Source organism: Neolamprologus brichardi, chromosome 3, assembly GCF_056152115.1.
Source record: "Neolamprologus brichardi isolate AB-2024 chromosome 3, ASM5615211v1, whole genome shotgun sequence".
Lineage (NCBI taxonomy): Eukaryota > Metazoa > Chordata > Actinopteri > Cichliformes > Cichlidae > Neolamprologus > Neolamprologus brichardi.
The window spans coordinates 5,585,001-5,611,370 of record NC_142106.1 but is presented as its reverse complement, the minus strand read 5'-3'; the positions used below and the strand labels follow the sequence as shown (position 1 = coordinate 5,611,370).

Below are 26,370 nucleotides of genomic sequence, written 5' to 3'. Positions count from 1 at the left end.
AATAAAATGTGAACAGGCAGGACTGAGGCCTCAGTGTGTAGCTGTCCATACCTCCACGTTACAAAAGCACAACCACTGTCCACACCCCAACCACACCTCACCTCACAGTAAATGATCATTTCCATTTCAAGCATTTCCAAATAATCATTTTCCTGCCAGAATACATTACAGCCAATATCCTGATCAAATTTGAAATCAGGTAAGGTTTGGGGCTCTCATGGACCTATTTATGGCTGATATTTTTATGTTTATCAACCATCAAAGCAAAAGCAGAAGGACAGTGTCAAAGCTTTTAAAATAGACACTGCAGAACAAAAACAAGTGACTAGAGCCTATCAGGAAAACTAGTGAGTGGACCTCTGATTAAAGAATTTCTACCAAACTACAACTGCAGCTGAACAAATGAGCTGTTGGTGAAACTTTACACTCTGAAATATTGAAAGATTTAAAGGATGAGACAGCTCAGCACAGCATGTTATTAACTTCACACATGAAGTGGTTCAGTCCAGTCAGTCTTCAGTTTTGCAGTCACCGTCCACATCCTGCTTCTTTGACTGGTCGTCACGGTAACTCTGGACTTTCCTCCAACGAATCCTGAAGTCTGTCAGTCCTTCTGACAGCATGAGGCCTGACAGCTGGACAAAATGTGCAGATGATGAAAAACATGAAGCATAGTTTGAACTTGTGTCAAGTTTGTGTTTGTGACTGAACTGCTGACCTGCTGTGAAACCTGCTGCTGGATCTCTGTGCTGTGCATGTCTGCCTCTGTCTGAAGCTTCATTTTCAGCACTGTTTGCTTTGTCACTGCTAAAAATGAACCACATATAAAAACACAAACATTAGTGTTTTACATGATGACAGGATCTTACAGTGTTTGCATTCTGGACCTCACCTTTGAAACAGAAAAAAGAGATTTTGCTGCCACAGTTGAGATCTCCCCATTCCCCTGTCGTTAATATAAATACTCCACAGTATTCAACTGAATTATAATTACTAGGCTCAGAAGGGAACCAGTTAGTGAATGTGGAGGTTGTGTTGTCAGACCAGAAGGCCCAGGGATCCCTGTAGAGACCAATCCACACATACTGACCCCCTGATCCATTCAAAGTGAGCGTGATGTTGGATTTCTCCTCTTTGCTTCTTATACTGGTCAGGTCTGTGTGGTATGTCCTGCAGTATGACTGAGCCGCTGACCAGGAGCGGCTCTCCATCACTAAGATGTAACTTGTACTGCTGGCTGTGAAAGATTTAAAAAAAGGATGAATTTTCAAACACACATTCTGAATCTCATAAAATCGTAGGAAAACTAGGGCAACAAATCGTTTTTCCTACCATCATAACACAGGAAAGGGTAAGAATCTCCACAGGGTCTATCATTCATCTGTGTTTGTCCCTGAACAGCCACACAGTATTCATTTGCATTTACACAGTCTGGTTGGCCGTTAGCCCAGATCAAAAATTCATGTGTACTACCAACATAAAAAAGTTTTTCCTCCTTGGACCACTTCCAGCTGTAACGATCATCATAGAGCCCTATCCAAACCCAAGCATTAATCCTTGGTGAAATTGAGAGAAGCAGTTGGTTGATGTTGCTGTTGTAGATGGTGACCAAGTCAGTGAAGTGTTCTCTGCAGTAACTCTGAGCTTCAGTCCAGGTCATCAGCTGGTTCACAAAGTGGTATTCTCTGGAGTGGGGAGGAAGAGTGGAAAGTCCTCCTGAGAAAAATAAAACAAAGGTTTTTATTGCAGAAACTGTGCTCCTGGGTGAATCACTAAAAAAGACAAATTTAAAAAAATAAAAATTACAACCATTTAAATAGTCAAACTATATGGAGACTAACCAGAGGTGGGAAGTTACAAAGTAACTTACAAACATAAAAGACAGCCCTGTGCTGTGTTTATCACCAGGGCTTACCCCACACTGTCACCAAATCGCTTGCTCATACGGGGTCATGTGATTATTGGGTTTTTGTCTGTATGTATTATTGTAGGGTCTACTTTACAATGTAAAGCACACTGACAACAGAAAATAGAGCATTTTTAATTCTCTTCTCTGCTTTGTGTTCAAGCTACCTAGCCAGAAACATTTCTTTCAACCTTACCCCCTCACCCACCATGTGGGTTCATGTGTGTGTGTGTATGCGTGCACCTGTCCCGATAACAACTCGCTCATGTGAGTTCTAGGTTCACTTGAGTTCATATGGTTTTAATTTAATCAAACAATTATGTTTTAATTAAACTTTAATTGGTCTCTCACCAACCAGTTATACACACATATGCCACTGCAGCTTCTCTAGCATCTGATTGGTTGCCGTGCAAAGTAAGTCAAAACAGGTTGATCCTAGATAATTGATTGCTTGTGTGGACTTGGGGCAGCCAGGTATCCCAGAATGCATTTCAAATCACAGGTAGCAATGGCGGTGGCATAAAGTTTTAAAGTACCCTGTTGTCTGTCACCAACTACACTTTTAATAGTGTTTTAGCCGCGAATGTAGTGGCGTAATCTTCACATGTCTGGTCAGGTTGTCAACATAGAACATGTTTGCAAAAGTGCTCAGATGTTTTCAGAGATGTCACTATCTCCGCTAACAGTCAGCTGACAGAGTGTACCGAGCTCACAGCCCCGGTGTTCCAGCTTAACAGTATTTTTTTGTGTTTTTTTTTTATACTTTAACCAGTTTGTTTACATATTCCACTCTTGTTCCACATGTTGCATTCGCAGATCCTTATTTCACCGAACGATCGTCTCTTTCCGACTCATCTTGTGTCTCTGTGTTTCTGTGACATAAAAATCGAGAAGAAAACTAATACTGCTCATGAATGAGACTAAAGGCAGGAAGGTGTCTTTAAAACTAAACATGTTATTTCCGCAGTGTCAGCTGTTTAATTCACAGCTGCTTATGCAGTAACCATGGTAACCACGGACTCTGTGTGTGTATTCATTTGGTAAATTATTTTTAAAAAAAGAAAAGTTATTATACTTGATTCTAATCTGCTGCTGAGTCTCTCACGCTGATGAAAATGCAGATAACACAGATCACGAACACCTGTTCAACCAATCAATTTCATTCCACTTTGACCTGTGACAAACTGACGCGTTCATCTCTGTTACAACGTCTCTGGAATAGTTGACAGTAATAGGGAAGATTTTCATTAAAATAATATTTATGTGACCCGTGAATTCATAGATGACCGTTAGATGAGTTTGATGCTGCCAACACTTTCATGTGACCCAGCTGTGAAACTCAGAGAGCTGAAGATATCGTGGATATGCTGAGCTCGCTCCGTGGTGTACAGGGCCGTTTACCCTCAAGATTATTATTCACAATAAAAATATTAGCCGAACATCATGAAGTCCATATGTGTTTCATAGTGTCGAACAACCTTTGTACAGTTAAACCTAGCAGTTACTACCTGACGGAAACACCAACGTTATTTCTTTTAATAACGTTTATGCATGTATACACAGTTCACGCTGATTATTAAACAAAAATACCTTCTAAAAGAAATGGCCATCAGGCCAAAGCAATGGTTTCATCAGCGGTAACCCCGCCTCCTGAGTTCGATGGGAGAGGCTGACAACGACTCACGGACCCGAGGCCCCGGGGTTGGGGACCGCTGGTCTAAACCAGTGGTTCCCAAACTTAAACTTTTTTTGCTAGGCCCCCCTTTGTTTTACAAGAAAAATGTTCGTATTCATATTCAGGGATGCTTCATCTCCTGCTTTGCATTTGTGTGGGTGCTGCTAGCACTTGGACACTGCTAGCATAATCTGTCAATTATGCTAGCAGTGTCCAAGTGTTTTTTTTCCTTTTCATACCGCGCCCCCCCTGCAATGGCTCTGTGCCCCCCTGGGGGGCGGGCCCCACACTTTGGGAAGCTCTGGACTAAACCAATCAGAGATGGTCAGGGGCGGGACTGCGCTTTGTGTTTACATCTTTTTTGCGCTAGATTCTGATGCTGCAGGTTTTGTCTCTCTCCAACCAAAATTCACTGAACAAGCAGCAAAAGAAGATCCAAACTACGCTTCACATTTGATAAACATCGTCATTAATTCCCTCTTACTTTTGCTGTTTTGCTTCCACCATGATAAAATCACACTTCATGCACAGCTCTCTCTCTGTGTACTTTAAGAACAGTTTCCTATCTCTGTTTTTTGAATTATTCGCTTGCTTATTACCCAGCAGTTTACCGTTGTTTACAGTGCTATCGGCCACTGTCTTTCTTCTTTTTTTTTTACTTAAATGACCTCGGATAAGACAGCCTAATTTCTGCTGCTCAATACTGAAGAAATTTAAACTTTTTAAAATTATGCAAAATTGCAAAAAGCTTGGCTGTCTCTAATTAAACCTCTGTAACTTTGCTCTGCTTCACTTCAGCAGCATGGTAATGTTCATATATTGATTCATGGTTTTCTTCAGTTTTTGATCTACTGCAGAATATTTTTAAGGTTATCTGCTATAAAAAGCCAGGCCAGGAAAATCTCCTTCATGTTTTTCTGTGTTTTATCCTCAGTTACTTTGACACACAGGAAACTGCTGTGATGCTCACACCTCTGATGAAGTTTCACAAGTGTCAGTACTGATAAATGATCAGAATTATAATATTTCTGACTGTCTGAGGCAAAATTGAACCGGAATCGAATGGATTACAGAAATCAGTGATGATACCCAGCCCTAGTGAGTAGCCTAAGCCCAACAGAAGTGGCTGTAGCTGTGGGTAATAAGAAAAGATGAAAAGAACTATTGATAACTTTTTTTGTTCAGGTCTGATCCATCTGAAATTCATAGCCAGTGCTCTGACACGGAGCCATCAACCTCTGAACGTTGAAAAAGCACAGTAAAGCCAGAAAACATTATATGCAGCAATAAATGCACTGCTCAAATGTCCTTTCTCCACCCTGCTTTTCAGCGGCAGGCACCAGCAAACCGGTCGTCAGAGGAGGCTGATGTGATGATTAAGTTTAAGTTCAACATTGTCTACAATATTGCCAAAAAGTGCCAAAGCACTCTGGTGATGGTCAGAGGGGCCGATGGCGCGATATGGCAGCCTCGCTTCTGTCAGTCTGCTCCAGGGCAGCTGTAGCTACAACTGTAGCTGCCTCCACCAGTGTGTGAATGTGAGAGTGAATGAATAGTAGAACTGTTCTGTACTGCTTTTGAGGTTCTCGTGCTATATAAATGCAATCCATTATTATTATTATTATTATTATTATTATTATTATTATTATTATTATTATTATTATTATTATTATTATTAAAGCACAAGCACTTTTTAAGTAACTTTTCTTTCTTGTAGATCTGTGCTCCAAATAAAGATCTTTGTGTTGACAAGATTGTTAGTTAATCATTTACAAATTAATATTGTCTGTATGGACAACAATTTTCCCCCGCAAAAAAGTGAACACATAAAACTGCAGTGTTAAGCAATGCGGTTGAAAAATTTGGGTGCACTTAACTTTTGTGCTGGTGCGCCTAAGAAAAGAAGTTAGATGCACCAGTGCAACTGTGGCAAAAAGTTAGTCTAGAGCCCTGAGAGATCTTAATTACTTTGTTGTTCATGTTCCATTATTTTTTTCCCCTTAATAATAAAGATCTTCCTTTTAGAAACTGCATTTTGTGTTTACTTGTGCTATCTTTGTCTAAAATTTAAATTAGTTTGATGATGTGAAACACTTAAGTGTGATAAACATAAAAATAGAAAATCGGAGAGAACGCAAACAATATTTTATACCACTGTAAGAACCAGTCTATTTTGGCATCTTGATACAACATCGTGATAAAACTCTCCTCTTTAATCTGGGCTTAGGACCAGCACCAGCAATACATCAGGATGTGGTTAATATCAGTAATTTTTAGAATGAGGAGAAAAACAACTAGAAGCAGAAACATATTGATCCCCAATGAAGCAGCCAAAACATGAAGTTTGTTAGATTTATTATTACAAAATTAAACCTCCAAATTTTCAATAAATGAAAAATCTAAATGTGAAAAAATAAAGAACTTACATTTAAAATGAATGCAGGTATTGTGGTATCAGAAAATGAAGATTTTCTCTGTCCTCGTGTTAAATGTGTTAATAAATATCTCATTTAAAATATTATCATGTAATCTGATTACCCAAATGACATCAGTTTATCTCATTATGATCATGGACTATATTTCAAATGTTTAAAATATTAAAATCACTGACCTGAGAGCAGCAGGATGAGCAGTAAACAGGTTTCTTCCATTCTGGGCATCTGTACAACAGATATAGTCATCATGATTATTATTGTACCATAATTATTATCACCCATTCTTGTCATTTAAGATTTATTATCTCCGGTAAAACAAGGTAATGTATAATAGGTTTCTTAGTGCATAGTTTGGTGCACATGTCTACAATATGACAAATAATTCAAAATGTTTAAATCAGAGTAATAAATTAATGACAACTTACCTGACAACTTATCTTGTCATCTGCTGACTGAATCTGACGTTCAAAGAGGTTTTTCTTTGTTCTTCACACATATTTCCCTGTCAAATTAGGACACCCGAAGGGAGTGAACTTTCTGCAGAATTTGGGTGTCCCTATTTAAAACAATAATACAAGTTTACTTTCTGACAACGGGATGAGACACCTTTCCTGGCCTGAAGACAGTGGATCTTATTTTAGCTTTTGAATGTCACTTCTGTTCTTTCTACAGGAATGTACAATGTAATAGATATATTGACCAACAATCAGTTGACCAACAATGGTCATGTGACCCTACCAATGTTTCCCTGAAACGAAAATGATAGGCCTCGAGGCTTAAAGAAACACGTGAAGGTGACCAAAAGGTGACTCTGCCTCAACAAAATGCAAATTGTTAGGAAAATCAAGTTATTTCCATTTGTTTCCTATTAAATTAAGCTTGTACAAGTTCTAGGAACAGACATAGGTGCTCGTAACAAGCTGTTAGTGGCTTAACAAAATGTCATTTTTAAAATGCAGAGACTGATTGCACTGTATTAGCATAGTCAGTAAACTGGATACAGTTACATTATCAGACTATGGCAATGGCTACACCATAACCCCCGTAGATCCCTGTAATCCATTAACTATCAGATGTTGTCTGTCACATATGACGTGTATGATTCTCCTTTTTGCAACCTTCAACATAGGGAGGCAGACACTGTTTATCCACGAGCAAACTTAGACCTTTTTTTGGAAATAGAACATCTAAAAATAACTATTATAATAGTACTAATGTTAGAAAGCCCACTGTTTACACGTTATTTGCTTGGTTGAAGTGTTGTGGTTGGTCGATAGATAGTGTTTGCGCTGTGGAATTTGATATGTCCTACGTCATTGAACTCACCATGTCTATGCTGACGCTCCTTGAATGCACCACTCTGTGCCGTGTGCTGCTAGTCTGCCTTTGTAGCTGCTGATAGCCAGCATTTTTCCTTGTGTCTTCTCACCAGTATCTCGTGGGTTTTGGTTTATTGCTGTGTGTGAATGCCAGAAGGTGGGTTCTGTTTACATGATGTTGTGTATGTCAGCTGCTATTGTGTGCATTTGTTCCCTCGTGGCTATGCTAATGTTATCCTATGCTAATACGCTAATATGCTAATACGCTAATATGCTATGTAAGCTACTAAGCTAGTTAATGCTAATTATAAATCTTGTGTAATTGTTGAAGTTGTTATAGATGTGAGTGTTGAATACAGTTCCTTGTGCTATCTCTGTGCTAGAATAATGTCTAGACATGTTGAATATTTTATGTGTGCTGTACTGATAGTTGCTTTATGTATCATTACTACAGACCACAGCTGAATAAATCTCCTAAACTTGGAAGCTGCCTCCGTGTTCTTTAACCGGAACACACCCACCATACCTTGCCGCTCTAAATCAAATCAGCTAAACTCCCGGAGACAACATTCTCTCCATTTTATGGTCCTTCGAGCCGGAGTAGAGTACTGATTAAGGTATGGAACAGACAGATGTCCAGGCTGACTCAGCACCCCCACGTGTTTCACAGAGAGAGCGACGGCCACCTGCTTACCTGACCGATTATGAGGTTTCAACACTCCCTCTTGAGGGACAAACCCAACCCACGCAACCGGCTACTGCTTCCCAGTGTTCACATTGTGGTAAAACACGCTCATCCCAGAAGAGCTCCAGCTCCAGGTCCACAAGGGCATCACGCTCGTCGATAAGCAGATTCCCTTCCCACGCATTTTCAGACCTGGAAACAGCCCAGCTCGAAGAGCGAGTAAAGCAGATGGAACTTGAGGAATTCCAACAGCACCTGGAAGAGGATCAACAAGTCGAATATGAATGTCAACGACTTCAAGCTCAAGCCAGAGAGGCCCAGCAGCTACAAGAAGAAGCCATTAGAACCCAAGAATCGCTGAACAGACAGCTGGAGAGGCGACGACAGCTAAAGAAGAGGGTAAACGAGCTGGAGATAGCCAAGATGGTTACTTCTCTCCTTAAAGAGAAAGCACAAGAACCCAGTGGTTCCAGAGTCTCACCATGCCCATCGGAGAATAGTAATTCGAGCTCCCATGCAGCTCTACCTTCAGTCGGTCCTGTGGGTCAGCCTCCTCTACCGCTAGGTGCTCCACCCTCAACACTTACCGTGACTCAGCCTCCAGCGCCCGTGGTAGCTCCACCTCCAGTAACCATGGCCTCGCATCCACTGCATTCTCAATGCATGCCCCAAGTGCTGCACCCAACTGTTCCAGCTGGACCTCGGTCTACTACCCTTGCACCTGATACCTCTTACCAGGCATCTACTCCATTCTCAGTTCAGCCATCGCAGTACGCTCGTGCAGCCTGCACCAACCCTGCCAAAGCAGAGTCATCTTGCACTCCCACCCGGACTACGTCCGAGCTACATCAACTACCGACAGCTAATGCGTACCCTTTCCTCGCCACAGGTTATGGCATTCCCAAACCTATGATTCCCTCCTTTGAGAGTGGCCGTGAAAGTGACTTTGCCTTATTGAAAATGGCCCTTGACAACCTGTTGAACAGTCATCCACACCTGAATGAGCAGTATAAATATCAAGTGCTGCTTGGGCACCTACGGCTACCTAGTGCAATCCAGCTAGCTAAGGCATACATGCACGACCCAACGCCGTACACCATGGCCATGCACGCCCTGCAGGGCAAGTATGGGCAACCCCGTCAGCTCGTCCAAAGTGAATTGGGCACAATTCTGAATGCTCCAGCTATCAAATTCGGCGACGCAGAAGCCTTTGATGCATTTGCCTTGTCTATCCAATCTCTAGTAGGAATGCTTAGGACACTGGAGGGCCAGAACGGCTTTGAGCTAAGATGTGGGTCTCATGTCGACCGACTACTGAGTAAGATGCCACCCAGTTATCGCGATGGGTTTGTAGAGCATTGCCTGAACCAAGGCATTCTTCGGACAGGTACTGACCAAACCTATACCCTGCCTGATCTGAGTTCCTGGCTGCAGATGAAATCCCAAGTGAAGCGCATCGCAGGTAGAGCTGCTTCACTCTATAGTCCTGAAGCTTATAAGCCGACAAAGAAAGACCAGCGTCTTCCCCATACACCAAAGGAGAAATCTACAGCCTTCTTCCTGACTTCCCGGGAAAACCCCAGCGCAGAAGGGAGTTCTTTCCGACCAAAGTCCTCATCCAGACCAAAACCATACTGTCCGCGCTGCGAGAATAAGGAACATTTCCTGAACGCTTGTGTAGACTTTAAAAAACTGACCACCGACCAGATGGTGAGGTGGTTAACTGATGAACAGCGGTGCTGGAAATGTGGAAGAACTCACCAGCCAGAGGTTTGCACCCTCAAACGACCTTGTAATACCTGCAGAGAGCAACACCTGACTGTATTGCATGATGCTGTCCAGCAGATCCAGAAGAGTGTGCTCATGATGACTGCTCCGACTACAACAGTGTACTTGGATAGGCCAAACCGTTCCCCCAAGGTGATGCTGAAGGTTGTAAAGGTCTTGCTGTACAACAGGGACCAAACATTGGAGACTCATGCAATACTTGATGATGGCTCAGAACGAAGCATCATTTTACCACAAGCTGTTCGACGCTTAAACCTCAGCTCAGAGCCTGAGACGCTTACCCTGCGGACTGTCCACCAAGAGGTAGTGCAGCTTCATGGCGCCTCAGTCTCCTTCCAAGTGTCTTCCCCCTACAAACCTGGGGAGAAGTATCATATACAAAAGGCATTCACCGCCGAGGCCCTTGGTCTCTCAGAACATTCCTATCCGGTGAGGATTCTCCAACGCCGCTATGAACACCTGCGTGACTTACCTCTGCCTTTGGTAGACCATGTTCAACCTCTGCTGCTTATTGGCTCTGACATGCCTCATCTCCTGGCACCTACAGCACCAGTTCATCTGGGCCCGACAGGGGGACCCATCGCTGTCCATACGAAGCTTGGTTGGTCGCTCCAAGGTCCCATCAGTATCGACCAGACTCCTGCAACTGAGCAGCAGTGCCTGTTCACAACAACCGTTGTGCCAACCAGTGAGCTTTTCAGGAATGTTGAGCGTCTCTGGCAGATTGATACGCTGCCTTATGTGAGCGAGAAGCAGGTAACCCGATCGAAGCAAGATCAGCAAGCTCTGAACCTACTCCAGACATCCACCATCAGGGTCACTGTTGATGGGACACAGAGGTATGCCACACCACTGCTTCGTCGCGCCAACTCCGCCACGCTTCAAGCTCCTATGGAAGCAGTCTTGCCAAGTCTGCGCAGTACAGAGAGGAGACTTGTCAAAGACCCACAACGTGCCGAAGTATATTGTCAGGAGATTCAGAAGCTAGAGAATTTGGGCTATGTAGCTGTGGTGCCACATGAGATAGCTAGAACCACTGCAGAATCCTGGTTCATACCTCACCACATGGTGCGACACAATAACAAGGACAGGATCGTCTTTAACTGTTCTTTCCAGTACGAAGGGAAGTCCCTCAACTCTATTCTCCTCCCTGGACCTGCCCTAGGTCCATCTTTGCTAGGAGTTCTTCTTCGGTTTCGACAGTATCCAGTTGCTGTGAGTGGCGACATCAAAGGTATGTTCCACCAGATACGCCTGTTGCCAGAAGACAAATCAGTGCTGCGCTTCCTCTGGCGGGACATGAAGAGGAATGAAGAGCCGAAGATCTATGAATGGCAAGTGCTACCATTTGGCACTACATGCAGTCCTTGCTGTGCCATCTATGCATTGCAGCAGCACGTCCGGGACACTTGTAGTTCCAATCATGACCTCGTCAATTGTGTAGAGCAGTCATTCTACGTGGATAACTGCCTCCGCAGCACCCACTCCCAAGAGGAAGCTAAGGCCCTAGTCGACAGTCTGCGCCAGCTGCTTCACACCAGGGGCTTTGAGATACGTCAATGGGCCAGCAACATTCCTGCTGTCATTGAGCATCTTCCATCCAATGTCAGATCTGAGAGTAGTGACCTATGGCTCTCTCAGTCTAGCACGGACCTGTGGGAGCCAACTCTGGGATTGACATGGGATTGCCTTCGTGACTCCTTCAAATACAGACATCGACTGGGGGAGAGAACTGAACCCACACTGAGAAACGTCTACAAAACACTTGCGTGTCAGTATGATCTGCTAGGTTATATAGTGCCGTTCACCACGCGGGCCAAGATTCTGGTACAGGATCTTTGGAAGGAGCAGCTCGGCTGGGACGACCCGATCCAGCCACCTAGCCTTCGTGACAGATGGCTTGCCTGGGAAAGGGAGATTCCTGATCTTATCCAAATGGAAATCCCCAGATGTTATGCACCAGCGTCTGCTGATTCGTCTGCTTCGAGCAGAGACCTTCACATCTTTTGCGACGCTTCCGAGAGAGCATATGGGTCTGTCGCTTACCTGCGGACAGAAACTGCTCAGAGGGAAGTCTATGTTGCCTTTGTAATGGCTAGATCCAGAGTGGCTCCAAAGAAACAGTTGTCCATGCCACGGTTGGAGCTAAGTGCCGCTCTCACTGGTGCACAACTAGCTGGTCTCCTTCAAGCTGAGCTCACGCTGCCCATTCGGAAGGTTATTCTCTGGTCGGACTCTACTACCGTTCTCCACTGGATCAAGTCAGAATCTTGCAGCTATAAAGTTTTTGTGGGCACGCGGGTGGCAGAGATCCAGAGTCTTACAGATGGGAGCACCTGGAGATATGTGGATAGCGCGAATAACCCTGCTGATGACATTACCCGGGGCAAGACCTTGAAGGAGCTGTCACGACCACACCGGTGGCACCAAGGCCCTGAGTTTTTACGTCGATCCGAGGATCATTGGCCGACCAGCCCACCAGCATATCCAGAGCCAGAGGATGGTGAGCTGAAGAAATCATATTTCTGTGGACAGGTTAGGGTTGACTCCTGCCCTCAACTTCCTGAAATCAGCATATTCTCCACCTGGAAGGATCTCATGAAGACAACAGTGCGGTCCCTACATGGGGCGGCTGACCCAAACTCAAGTTCGCACAGTGAAGCAGACGATTACATCAAAGCTGAGAAACTCCTCCTGATGAAGGCCCAGTCAGAGTCATTCCCAGAGGAGGCCAAGGCACTCAGGTCTGGCAGACCATTGCCAACCAACAGCCGTTTGAACTCCTTATCACCCGAATATGATAAGGATACGGAATTCATCAGAGTTGGTGGAAGGTTACGGAGAGTTGAGCAGCTGGAGCTAGACACCATCCACCCGATCATACTGGACCCAAAACATCCTCTGACTAAGCTCATCATCCAGGATTTTGATGAGACCCTCCTTCATCCTGGACCAGAAAGAGTGTTGGCTGAACTACGTCGCCAGTTCTGGATCCTTCGGGGGAGGGAAGCAGTCAGACAGTATCAGAGGGACTGCAGGCAGTGTCAGGCTTGGCGTGCCAATCCTTCCATCCCAAAGATGGCAGATCTGCCACCAGCTCGTCTGCGTTTGTATAAACCACCCTTTTACTCGACTGGAGTCGATTGTTTTGGACCCTTTACTGTGAAAATTGGACGTCGAACAGAGAAGCGTTGGGGCATAGTCTTCAAGTGCATGACGACCCGTTGTGTGCATCTAGACCTCCTCGAGAGTCTTGAGACTGACTCCTTTCTGATGTCGTTAAGGCGCTTTATTGCCAGAAGAGGCAAACCCTTTGAGCTCCTGTGTGACAACGGGACAAATTTTGTCGGTGGAGCCCGAGAGCTCAATGAGGCCTTTGAGACCATGGCGCCTCAGTTGAAGGAGCGTTTGGCAGAGCAGCAGATTGCTTTCCGTTTCAACCCCCCCAGTGCTCCTCACTTCGGTGGCACCTGGGAGAGAGAGGTCAGGTCCGTGAAAACTGCTCTTAAGGTTGTACTCAAGGAGCAGACGGTCCCTGAAACTGTGCTTCGTACGGTCCTTGTGGAAGTGGAAGGCATCGTGAATGCTAAACCTCTTGGCTACGTCTCATCAGACGTAGCAGATCCAGACCCCATCACACCTAACATCCTGCTGATGGGACGCTATGATGCATCACTCCCTCAAGTGGTTTACGATCCCAGTAACCTTATCGGGAGTCGCAGATGGAGACATAGTCAAGTTCTTGTCGACCATTTCTGGTCCCGATTCATCCGTCACTACCTGCCTAACTTGCAAGAGAGACAGAAGTGGCAGAAGGATGCGGAGTGCCTCAAACTGGACCAAGTGGTGCTCATAGTTGACCCTCAGCTCCCAAGAGCTTTATGGCCTGTTGGTAAGGTAACGACTACTTACCCTGGAGCTGATGGACGCATCCGGACTGCTGCTGTTAAGGTCAAAGATCGAACGTATATTCGACCAGTAGCCCGCTTGGTCTCACTCCCTATGCTTGAAGATGATAAGGATCCACGTACCTGAGTGACCTTTCTACCTTGGATTCGACTGTCTGTGCAGACAGTCGGGGGCGGCTGTGTTAGAAAGCCCACTGTTTACACGTTATTTGCTTGGTTGAAGTGTTGTGGTTGGTCGATAGATAGTGTTTGCGCTGTGGAATTTGATATGTCCTACGTCATTGAACTCACCATGTCTATGCTGACGCTCCTTGAATGCACCACTCTGTGCCGTGTGCTGCTAGTCTGCCTTTGTAGCTGCTGATAGCCAGCATTTTTCCTTGTGTCTTCTCACCAGTATCTCGTGGGTTTTGGTTTATTGCTGTGTGTGAATGCCAGAAGGTGGGTTCTGTTTACATGATGTTGTGTATGTCAGCTGCTATTGTGTGCATTTGTTCCCTCGTGGCTATGCTAATGTTATCCTATGCTAATACGCTAATATGCTAATACGCTAATATGCTATGTAAGCTACTAAGCTAGTTAATGCTAATTATAAATCTTGTGTAATTGTTGAAGTTGTTATAGATGTGAGTGTTGAATACAGTTCCTTGTGCTATCTCTGTGCTAGAATAATGTCTAGACATGTTGAATATTTTATGTGTGCTGTACTGATAGTTGCTTTATGTATCATTACTACAGACCACAGCTGAATAAATCTCCTAAACTTGGAAGCTGCCTCCGTGTTCTTTAACCGGAACACACCCACCATACCTTGCCGCTCTAAATCAAATCAGCTAAACTCCCGGAGACAACATTCTCTCCATTTTAACTAATAATAATGTATTTTAGTAATATGATGTTACAGTGGCATGCACAAACACTGAGTGTTTCAACAGTGTGACTTGTTATTGAAGTTATATTATGTAAAATGTTCACTGCTAGATCTCAGTACACTCTAAAAACTATTGTTTAAGCTCAACAAAAAAAATTAACGCAACAGTTTCCATTACTCTTTTTGAGTTACGATAACTTCTGTTGAAATTATATTGAACCAACAAACTATATTGATTTAGGGGAATTAACCTTTCCTCCGTAATCAAAGGTGATTTTAATTACCACTTACTTAATAATTGGTAGCTTAAAAATACGTTTTTAAGTTATTTACTGGTAAAAATTATGTTCCTCCAATTACTTTTCCACATTATTTACAATGATTTTTAAGTGTTATGGAATTAATTACTGCAATTACAAAAACATTTTTTTAAGTTAATCATTTAAAATATTAAGTTGCTGATTTTCTTCATTATTATCATAATTTTAGCTTTCTCTTATTTTTGTTATTGTAACAGATTTAAGAAATAAATTCATTCAACATTTTTTTTGACATTTTTTATTTTATTTTTTTTAACTGTTGGCATTTCAACACTTTATGTTTGAATAGTGAAAAATAACCAGAAATATAGATCGCAAGATATTGCATCTTTCTTTTACACAGTGCACATTTAAGATTAATGTTACACATACAGGATTCAAAACAGTTAACAATTTTTGAAACAGAGTCAACATCTTTAACATAATGCTGGTTCATTTATCAGCAAATCTCTCTGAGGATTAAATACAGGATAGGTCTTAAAGAAAGTTGTAAAGGTAGTACAACAACTGTCAAGACACAGTTTGTTGAACATAATATCAAAAACAACTGGATAGAAAAAAAATTCCAAATACAAAGCAACACAATCTGAATAAAATCTCTTAGTTCTCTAAAACAAGTGACATCTTTAGAAAATACTGTTCCTGGGACTTATTACTTTTGCACTGGGCCTCAGTCATCAAGGTCAAGGGACAGCTTCTGAAAACTTCAAAAGTATATTTTAGATCCATGCAATAGCTCAGATTGAGAGCATATATTATGCCCATGAGTAACACACAGCACCTTGGGAAATCCTGGCCCTGCAGGATTTTTGTTCCCTCCACCACAATGGTTGCAGTCTTATGGTTATATCCAGGGGTGTACCGGACACTGATGATGAGCATTTTCATCACCTGCCTTCCAAGTATGGCCTTAAATTCTTTGGTGTCCTTGTAAAGAAAATTTAAAAAAGTACGTTAGTGGATTATAGATTAGAATTTTATACTTACTGAATCTTAATGAATTCAGATGATCAGTGGAGCGATGCTGAATTACTTACAACAAACTCCATGAAAAGGTCCTCTTCCTTCTCTGCAAGGTATGTGATAAGGCAGCGGATGGCTACTTCTCAGAGTATTTCAGTTGTATTGTGCTATTTAAGAAAAAACAAATAAAGTATGAGTACAAACTGTTGTTTGTTGCTGGTTTTTAGTTTGTTTTTTGTCTTTTTGGGAGCTGACACAGTCTCTATGGATATGTTTTTTTTTTTGTTTTTTTTGGGGGGGGGTAAGCAGGAGGAGAGAAGCTGCAGAGAGGCGTGTAAGACTGCAACTCTGCTTCCTGGTCCCAACTCTGGATAGTCATATTTTGAGGGGTTTAATAAATTTGTCCATATTTCTAGAAATGAGAGCTGCTCCATCCAAAGTGGGATGGATGCCATCTCTCCTAACAAGACCAGGTTTCCTCCAGAAGGTTTGCCAATTATCAAATACGATAAAACTGCAATAAATTACAGGCAGCAATAAAATAAACTATTAACTCTTCTAAACTACGTCCACACCTACCTACATGGGTATTTTTGACAAAGCAGCTTTTCACAGCCTTTTCTATGCGTTTAGGCCTTTTGTCCACACATAAACGGCATAAATCACTGAGAACAGAGATTTTTTTAAAACTGCTGCCAGGTTGGAGATTTTCAAAAACCCTGTTTTTGCGTTCACCTGTGGACGATGAATACAGAGTTTGTCACGCAACAGCAAAGGTGTGTGCCTTTTTTGACGTTATTGTTTACATGAGATGAATTTCTACAATGGTGGAAAATACTGCTACTGTTAATCTTACTATCTTCAGTTTTTACACACTTACATATACATAAACATTTAGCGTCCCTCCATTTAGAAAGGCAGAGGTGTCACAGTGTAATTATTTTACATGTAGTTGTAATTTACTGTGTAATGTGTGTCAACATTGCTATCAATACATTTTTCAAAAAATGCCTCTCTGTGCAAAATGGGTTCAATGGTTTGAGTTACTGCAATATCATTTTGGAAGAAAGGACGTAGTAATCACTGCACACATGTCATGCATGCTTTGAGGCAGCTATATGATGAATGTAAAATCCAGATCCGAAGTTTAGAGTCATTGGGCGTGGTGTCAGAAAGCTATGAGAGTTTGCTATTCCCAATACAGCTGAAGATGATTCCAGATGATATAGCTCTTGAATATAGCTGTCAGGGAAATGAAGATGGAGAATGGAAAGTGTCGGAAATAGTCACATTTCTACAGAAGGAGGTTCAGAGCAGGGAAAGAGCGCTGCAGATGACAAAACCGTACACTCCACGGAAAACTACAAATAAGTCATATAAGCCACAGTTCAGTGATGTGAGGTTCAAGGAGCCTAGCATGCAAACTACTGCTGCACTGTACACAACCAGTCAGAAACAAAACACCTGCATATTCTTTGAGGGTGCTGATCAGATATCAGAAAATTGCCCAAACCATGACATTGCTCAAAGAAAGGTCGAGTTAAAGAGAATGGGAAGATGTTTTGTGTGTTTGGGACAGAAACATTGTAAAATTCTGTAAGATAAAGTATGTGTCCTGTGAGAAATGTGGACGGAGACATCATGTTGCTGTGTGTGGTGGTGAAAGAGCTGATGTGCAGGCCCCATCCCAACAAGAAGAAGGGTGGAGAGACTGGCAGAAACATTGGTGGCACTGAAGAGCACATTTGGCTTTGTCATTTTCTCTGTAGAGGATGTGCAGCTATTGTTGTACAACTATTGCTATAGTCATGCAACCATACTGGGAAATCCTGGGTTAACTTAGAGATCTGATAACCAGTGTCCTGTGAATGTTTATCCTGGTCCCAGGGTTGGTGTCAGTGAATCCAAGAAACGGAAAGATATCCTGGATATGCTGACCTCACTCTGTGTATACAGAGCTCCGAGACAGCAGCTAGACTGCCTGTTTACCTTCATTATTAATGTTCACAATGAAAATCGAGAGATAAGCGATGTTAAAGCGGCAGAGTTTACTTCTACGTTTAGAAGATTATTTAATCAAATTAATGAAATTAAATAATGATATTCAGCAAGTTTAATTATTTTACAATGTAACGCAAGTACAAGAACATTGGGATTGGGTTTTTTACTATCGTTAATTATAATCATATAATATTTGATAGGTTTGTAGCTTAAACCTATTCGCTGGAACGTTGAAGACAATGTAATTACACAGCAAAGCAAGACACGAGTAGGCAAAGTTCTTCATGTTTCTCGTGCACGGGAGAGAACCGGACAAACGCCGTTCCTTCGCTTGACCCCAGTCGCTCTCGTCCGCTCCCCCGTAACACTGCTCTTTTATTGAGGTTACATGAATATACATAGGTTCATTAACATATGACGTCTACATACAAACAAAGAGTACCTCGCCTGTGCGTTGTGTAAGCATATGTGTGTGTGTGTGTGTGTGTGTGTGTGTGGTCAGAGTGTGACCGTTTATCCTACCATAAAACAATAAGACAAGGTACGACCTCTCCCATACTCCCAGAATGTGGGTGTGAATGCCAGAACACTCTGGAATGCACACAAAACCTTTGCAGACTATTAAGGATCGCACATCCTATCACTACACAATTGATTATACACCTCTAAACATGTATGGTTAAATATTTCTAAGCATAAATGACAATAAACAATACAATCTAACAATATTCACATCACTAATCTATAACTTACTTCCTAATACCAGCTGAACTAAACGTATGTATCTTTTTATATTACTTTCTCTGGAGTTTTCAGTCAGGTTTCCTATCACGTGAGGTGATCAACCTTCCTGATTCCACTAAGGCTGCTCTTTTTTAGATTGTGGAAATCACATTCAGGCCTTTTACATGTGAATACCTCTGATTATAACATGGACCTCAAACTTGTACAGAGGTTAATAATAAAACAAAACAAACACAAAACTTCAGTTTCAAAGTAGCGTTACTTTCATGCATCTGTTGCAGTGTCACCTGATTCACAGCAGTAAGACCAGTCAGTGTAAAACCCCAAAAAGTCTCACTCATGTGAAAAATAAGAAATAAGCTAAAATGATCTACACCATGCAAGTTCAAGAGAAAAAATATGAATAGTATCAGGACTCTGGTCCTTAATTTCATGATCTCTAGTTCACTCCAGCTAAGCTAATGAAAGAAACAAAATCAAATCACAAATTTAAGTAAGAAATGGAGCTACACAAAATAAGATAAGGCTGATAAACAAATATGCCTCCATATTTTATTTTATTTTTTACTATTTTAATATATGTCTCTTTACTTTAAAGAAATACCCAAAGCGTTAGTAAGGAAAGTGTAAAAATAGGAGCATTTTTAACATTTTGTTAAAAATGAGTTGATGAAAAATTGGCTTAACTTAAATATATCTCAGCTGTGCATAGAAATTTTCCCTTTACTTAACAATATAGCATTATTAAGTGGGTATAACTTAAATATCTTATGAGCATCTTTCAAAAGGAACAAGGCGGAGTTTGCCTGGACCTGTAGTCAGACAGATAAATCCAAACTAAAGGCTATGCTAGCTCTTTTTGATGACAGTAGAAGGCGAGGTTGATACTTGGCGCTGAACTACAACAGGATTAGTTGTAGAACTGCAGATTCATGAGAATATTTGTTCAGTGAACATTTAGTAAGTAACAGGTTTGTTGGTGGGATGCTTAATGTTAGAGACTAAACGGGTAAACTGTAGGTTTCTATAGATAATGTTTTTGGTTTTAAATTGATGCGAGTTGATGTTTAAGGCAAAGGTCTAGTTTGGTTTGAGGATAAAATTGAGCTAAAGTATATTCTGTGTCATAGTGCAGTCTGCAAACAACGACCAGAAATCCAAAGCCACACTGTAGAGACACCATATGGAAAAGTTACATAATGAGTTGGTTTTTTAAGTCACATTACTTAGCATTAGCATATAAAAGCTTAGCTGCTATTGTCATTGTTTGCACACAATTTCTGTCTATTAATTTTTACGTTTTCTTAAATCTTGAAACAATTCAGATGCTTTTTTATGTTTGCTTGGTTTTTAATACAGTTTAAACTTTCTCACATTGTAGTTTGACTTGTCTCAAAGTAAAACAGAAAAAAAAAAACCATGTCTATGCAGTTTTTTTTTTCAAACTTAAATAAAACATAAAACCACACAAACTGAGTGTGGGCACTGTAGTTCTAAGTTACCTACATTTTTACTTATTTTAGTTTGAACTGAACTTTTAAAAGTTTTAAAGTTTTAAGTTTTAAAAAATAATTGGAGCTTTAAAATCTGCAAATTTGAAACACCAGGAAAGTTAAATAAGCTTCTGGAGGATCGGTTTAACATATATTAAACTTATTCGCAGGATAATTATTTGGTAATAGGGAGAGAAATTGCTATTCGTGGCTGATATTACACTTGCATTCATACATAATGTACTTTCATTGCTCTCATTTTTAAATATGATGATTTAAAACACTGACATTGATTGTGACCTGCTAATGCTAAGATGATGAGGATATGACTAATGATGTGATGATGATTGCTCTAACAGGATCTGCTATAATCTCTGGTCTAGCAGTGCAAGAACTGTGATTGAGGGAAAAGGAGTCCTGAAAGATGTGGATGTACCCAGAGCCTGTGTCTTGCTCATGTGGCTAAAATATGCACTCAATCTCAGCTACGCAAAAGAACTGAAAAACACATTTGAGGTGTTTCAAATGATATTTCTGGAGCTGGATGGTCTAAAAGCTAGCCCAAAGGTAAAGCCCACAGTAGTACTGGGCTGGAATCAAGTTCAAGAGTAAATGTTGCACTGTTATTTATTTGTAAAGTTGTGTTGTGCAATTTCCTGCAGCTGATTGTTGATAACTGGCAATTTTTAAAACTAACTAGAATACACAAAGTCATCAACGTGCTCCTGCTTGACACAGCAACTTTTCAGATATAGTGTTTTATATTTTGTCTGTTGTATTCTTGATTATTCAGAGTGTGAAGCGCTGAACTCACTTATTCCTCCAAAGTCCAAATTAATAATGTTTTTGTCTCTCACTCAAAGACAACTTCTTAGTAAAAACCAAAGCAAATATTTGAGTTAATGTATTCATTTCAGTCTCCCAAAGATTTTTGTATGGATGTATTTTCTTTTCTTTTCTTTGACGTAACTTTTGAAGTGGACCTGTCTATTTTGAATATTGGTTTTGCAATAAACAATGTTAATATCAAAGTGGAATTGCTATGAGTAACTAAACGAAAGTACAGTTGCTAATAATAAAATTTATGCAACAATGTGCATGGACATTTTTTAATAAAATAAAATCAAGAATTTTGAGTAATTTAAATAATTTGATCACTTGATATCACCAAAGCTTTTTACTGAAATTAAGTTTTTTTTTTTTTTTTTAGCTTAATTTAGCTTTTAGAGGAAAATGTAAATCATGCTGGTTGTAGCAGAGTAATTGAGTGAGTCTAACTAAAATTGTCACATTGTATTTAATCAGTAGTGGCTGCATTGGAATTAATTAAAAGTGCTGTTATGTGTCATATTATTTATCTCCTCTCTCCCTATTATCTACACTTATGCACCATTTAACCAAAAGCTGCTGATTTGCAAAACACAAAACATGTTTTTTAACTGCAGAAAACACATAAAGAAGACAAAAATAACCTTTAAAATGTCATTTGAAAAAAGCTGGAAGATACAATACCAAAAGTAGACCTGGAGTGTCTTTTTCCACACAGATGGGAGGAAAAGGTAAAAGGCAAAAACTAATATCATTACAATAACTATGACTATGCAAGAGTTGGCTCCCAGCCTCTATTTCCATTCGTCCAAAATAACAGTGAAGTTAAATTTAATGAAATGAGGACATCCATCATACATTACAGCCGGTATCCTGATCAAATTTGATATCAGGTAAGGTTTGGGCTTCTTACGGTCCAATTTATGGCTGATATTTTTATGGTTATCAAACAGTCAAAGCAGAAGCAGAAGGACATTGTCAAAGCTGTTAAAAGAGACACTACAAACCAAAAAAAAAAAACCCAATATATCAATACAATCGGGAAAACTTCAAGATGAAGCTAAAAACTAGTGAGTGGACCTCTGATTAAAGAATTTCTACCAAACTACAACTGCAGCTGAACAAATGAGCTGTTGGTGAAACTTTACACTCTGAAATATTGAAAGATTTAAAGGATGAGACAGCTCAGCACAGCATGTTATTAACTTCACACATGAAGTGGTTCAGTCCAGTCAGTCTTCAGTTTTGCAGTCACCGTCCACATCCTGCTTCTTTGACTGGTCGTCACGGTAACTCTGGACTTTCCTCCAACGAATCCTGAAGTCTGTCAGTCCTTTTGACAGCATGAGGCCTGACAGCTGGACAAAATGTGCAGATGATGAAAAACATGAAGCATAGTTTGAACTTGTGTCAAGTTTGTGTTTGTGACTGAACTGCTGACCTGCTGTGAAACCTGCTGCTGGATCTCTGTGCTGTGCATGTCTGCCTCTGACTGAAGCTTCATTTTCAGCACTGTTTGCTTTGTCACTGCTAAAAATGAACCACATATAAAAACACAAACATTAGTGTTTTACATGATGACAGGATCTTACAGTGTTTACATTCTGAGCCTCACCTTTGAAACAGAAAAGAAAGTGTCTGGCGGTACTGTAGCCATCAGCCCATTCCCCTGACATTAAATTTAGTGCTCCACCGTATTCAAGTGAATCGTAGTTATTAGGGTGAGAAGGCGCCCAGTTAGTGAATGTGGAGGTTGTGTTGTCAGACCAGAATGCCCAGGGATCCCTGTAGAGGCCAATCCACACATACTGAACCCCTGATCCATTCAAAGTGAGCGTGATGTTGGATTTCTCCTCTTTGCTTCTTATACTGGTCAGGTCTGTGTGGTATGTCCTGCAGTACGACTGAGCCGCTGACCAGGAGCGACTCTCCATCACTAAGATGTAACTTGTATATTTGGCTGTGAAAGATTAAAAACTATGATGACTTTTTAGAACACGCACATAATATGAAAAAATAAATCTCATAAAATTGTAGAGATATCAAGGGCAACAAATGTTTTTTCCTACCGTTGTAACACAGGAAAGGGTAAGAATCTCCACAGGGTCTATCATTCATCTGTGTTTGTCCCTGAAGAGCCACACAGTATTCATTTGCATATGCACAGTCTGGTTGGCCGTTAGCCCAGATCAAAAATTCATGTGTACGGCCAACATAAAAAAGTTTTCCCTCCATGGACCACTTCCAGCTGTAACGGTCATCATAGAGCCCTATCCAAGCCCAATCATTGATCCTTGGTCCTATTGAAACAAGCAGTTGGTTGATGTTGCTGTTGTAGATGGTGACCAAGTCAGTGAAGTGTTCTCTGCAGTAACTCTGAGCTTCAGTCCAGGTCATCAGCTGGTTCACAAAGTGGTATTCTCTGGAGTGGGGAGGAGGAGTGGAAAGTCCTCCTGAGAAAAATAAAACAAAGGTTTTTATTGCGGAAACTGTGCTCCTGGGTGAATCACTGAAAAAGACAAATTTACAAAAATAAAAATTATAACCATTTAAATAGTCAAACTATATGGAGACTAACCAGAGGTGGGAAGTTACAAAGTAACTTACAAACATAAAAGACAGCCCTGTGCTGTGTCTATCACCAGGGTCATGTGATTGTTGGGTTGGGTTTTTGTCTGTATGTATTATTGTAGGGTCTACTTTACAATATAAAGCACATTGACAACAGAAAATAGAGCATTGTTTTTAATTCTCTTCTCTGCTTTGTGTTCAAGCTGAGGACATTAATTAGAATTAAAATTAAAAATAGACTAATATTATTTTATTATTATTTTATCTTAGCACAAGGCAAAAACTGGTAGAAATGTCCTCCAAACTCTACATTAGAAGTACATGTCAGAGTCTAAACATTTTCTTTACTTTTACTAGAGTAAAGTAGTTGAATCACCACTCCAACTTTTACCAGATTATTTTTAAACATACGTATCTGTATTTGAACTTAGCTGCAGAATGACTATATGACTGTTTTGGCATCTCTGTGGCTAACACATAATAATTACATTTGTCAAACTCCAACATGTACAATATATGTAATAAAACCATGTAAAACTAATGTAGTGCAATATATACAGATGTCAATGAAGATGCAGTCAAGTAAGGTGGGATATAGAGAGACTGAAGTCCGTCCAGTTTACCCCTCATTACATTTGCCAAAAGGTACAAATCCTTTACATGCAGTCTTTTATGTGATTTATAGAGTGAAAATAAGAGTTTCTATGCACAGACATGAAATTTTCTTATTGGTGTCTGGGTGTGACTGCAGGAATGTGGAAGACCAAAGCTGTGATAAGATAAGAAACCATCATTATACATGATTTTGAATAACAATGATTTGCTAAACACAAAACCGTAACTCATGTGTGATTTTGCTGATAGTTATTGATGCTTAATACTAATCAGATCATGATAAGGTATTTTAAGTATGTTTAAGTTTAACCAATATAACAAATAAGGAAATATGAGATATAGTAGTGATTCTAAAGACAGGCCTCACACTGAGAGTCTCCACACCAGAATGTTCATTTGGCTCATGAAAGTTTCTAACTGAGAGTTGCGACCCACAGGTATCTGTGTGGCAGCCATAATAAGAGCTGTTCCAATTCTCCAAATATTAAGGAAAGAACCTTCAATGGGTTACTGTCCTCGCTCCACCGCTCTGTCTCTCTCTCCCTTTCTGCTGTTCATGTTGTGTTGATTGGAAACACACCTGAGCTATATGGTAATGTTCAATCATATGTTACATGCAGCAAGTCTTTTTCTCCAGTCTTCAGCAGGAGGGAGAGACATTGCAGGAGTTTTCTTCAGCTCTAATGGCCTCGATTGAGGAAGTTAAACAGTGTGCAGCTGATGGTAAGGCTAAACTGGTGCACTCTCTTCCAGCAAGCGTTCTTCTTATCTGGGTCACATCATTTCCAGTGAAGGTGTCTCTACAGATCCTACAAAGGCTGAGGCACCTTCGCCATGTGTCTAAGCTGCAGTCGTTTAGTTCCTACCACCACTTTGTGCATCGGTTTGCTAAGTTGGCTACCCCCTACATAAATTGGTGGCTTACTTGGCTGGCAAGTCAGTCAAAGATGGGATCAGCGCTATAAAGCGCTATACAAATACAGGCCATTTACCATTTACCATCAGGAGAGGTCTGGAGCACTGTAAAAAAATCTGTAAAAATAAAGTACAATGTACTGTACAAACGTGAAGGAATTTTCCGTATTAGTCATTTACAGGTATTTTTCTGTAATTCTCAACTACCTCAATGCATTGTGGGAAAAAAGGAACCCAAAAGGAGGGAAAAGTAAGAGCAAGAGAAGCCATTACACTTCTTTCAGACTTCATCTGGATTTTGGACTCTGGAGTTGGAGAAACTGCCTTAAAATTAATGTTGTAAATATTAAAACTTGTGTTTTCTTTTTTGAAAATAATGTTTTTCAAAAGACTCTGTGTTTTTATTTAGAAAGAATTGTTTATTTGTTAACTGGTTTCTGCTGTCTCCAGATAAGTCAGCAATATTTTGGTAGATGGACTGGTTCTTATATAGAGCTTTTCTACTCGGTCTGAGCACTCAAAGTGCTTTATACAACTAATTCATTCATCCAGTCACACAAGCACTTCTTCTAAGCACTAAGTATTTAACATTCAAACACATTCACACTCCGATGGATGCATCAGAGAGCAACATGGGGTTAGTATCTTGCCCAAGGACATTTGGCATGCAGACTGGAGCAGCCTGGGATCGAACCACCGACCTTCTGGTTAGTGGCTCATCTGCTCTGCGCTACAGCCACCCCAATTTTGCTACTCATTTTTAAAATAATTGTTATTTAGGCAGCACGGTGGTTAGCACTGTTGCCGCACAGCAAGAAGGTCCTGAGTTCAATTCCACCATCAGGCCGGTGTCTTTCTGTGTGGACTTTGCATGTTCTCCCTGTGTTTGCGTGGGTTCCATCCGGGTACTCCAGCTTCCTCCCACTGTCCAACGATATGCAGCTTGTGGGGATAGGTTAATTGGATAATCCAATTTGCCACTAGGTGTGAATGTGAGTGCGAATGGTTGTCTGGCCCTGTGTGTTGGCCCTGCGACAGACTGGTGACCTGTCCAGGGTGTACCCCGCCTCTCGCCCTATGACAGCTGGGATAGGCTCCAGCGCCCCCCGCGACCCTGAAAAGGATAAGCGGAAGCGAATGGATGGATGGACGTTATTTAGGTTTAATATGACTTAAGTTTTCCATTTCAGTTAATGTTAAAATAATTTTTACTGTGATACCACCTGTTTTGCCCTTCAGTGGCTGAACCAGTTTTCATAAATATTATAGTTAGCTGTCTACGTCTCTCTGGGTATTACACAGCTGTGACTGCTAGCAAGCTGATTAGCAAAAG

At 41.0% G+C, this 26,370-nt stretch overlaps 3 protein-coding genes across 4 annotated transcripts in view; 1 reads left to right on the top strand and 2 right to left on the bottom strand.

Annotated features, from left to right (window-relative positions):
• Nucleotides 1-26,370, top strand: part of LOC102779340 (protein NLRC3-like) — a 334,346-nt gene that overhangs the window by 144,223 nt on the left and 163,753 nt on the right. The window lies entirely within an intron of this gene.
• Nucleotides 74-6,265, bottom strand: LOC148103247 (putative C-type lectin domain family 20 member A). 2 transcript variants are annotated; one of them, XM_087831617.1, is made up of 5 exons: nt 6,193-6,247; nt 1,333-1,716; nt 893-1,237; nt 719-807; nt 74-635 (listed from the first exon to the last, which is right to left on the bottom strand). In XM_087831617.1, the coding sequence occupies exons 1-5, from the start codon at nt 6,239-6,241 to the stop codon at nt 510-512; spliced, it is 993 nt and encodes a 330-aa protein (XP_087687743.1). In that variant the 5' UTR covers nt 6,242-6,247; the 3' UTR covers nt 74-509. The 2 variants fall into 2 exon arrangements, with proteins under 2 accessions (XP_087687743.1, XP_087687748.1); XM_087831622.1 differs by having other exon boundaries at nt 605-807; nt 6,193-6,265.
• The window catches only part of LOC148103246 (putative C-type lectin domain family 20 member A), a 5,910-nt gene continuing 1,562 nt past the window's right edge, over nt 22,023-26,370 (bottom strand). Inside the window, exons 2-5 of the mRNA XM_087831626.1 lie at nt 23,006-23,389; nt 22,552-22,896; nt 22,378-22,466; nt 22,023-22,294 (exon numbers count right to left, since the gene is read on the bottom strand). Of these exons, the coding sequence (XP_087687752.1) occupies nt 22,169-22,294; nt 22,378-22,466; nt 22,552-22,896; nt 23,006-23,389 (944 nt within the window). The 3' untranslated portion in view covers nt 22,023-22,168. The remainder of the gene's footprint in view (nt 22,295-22,377; nt 22,467-22,551; nt 22,897-23,005; nt 23,390-26,370) is intronic.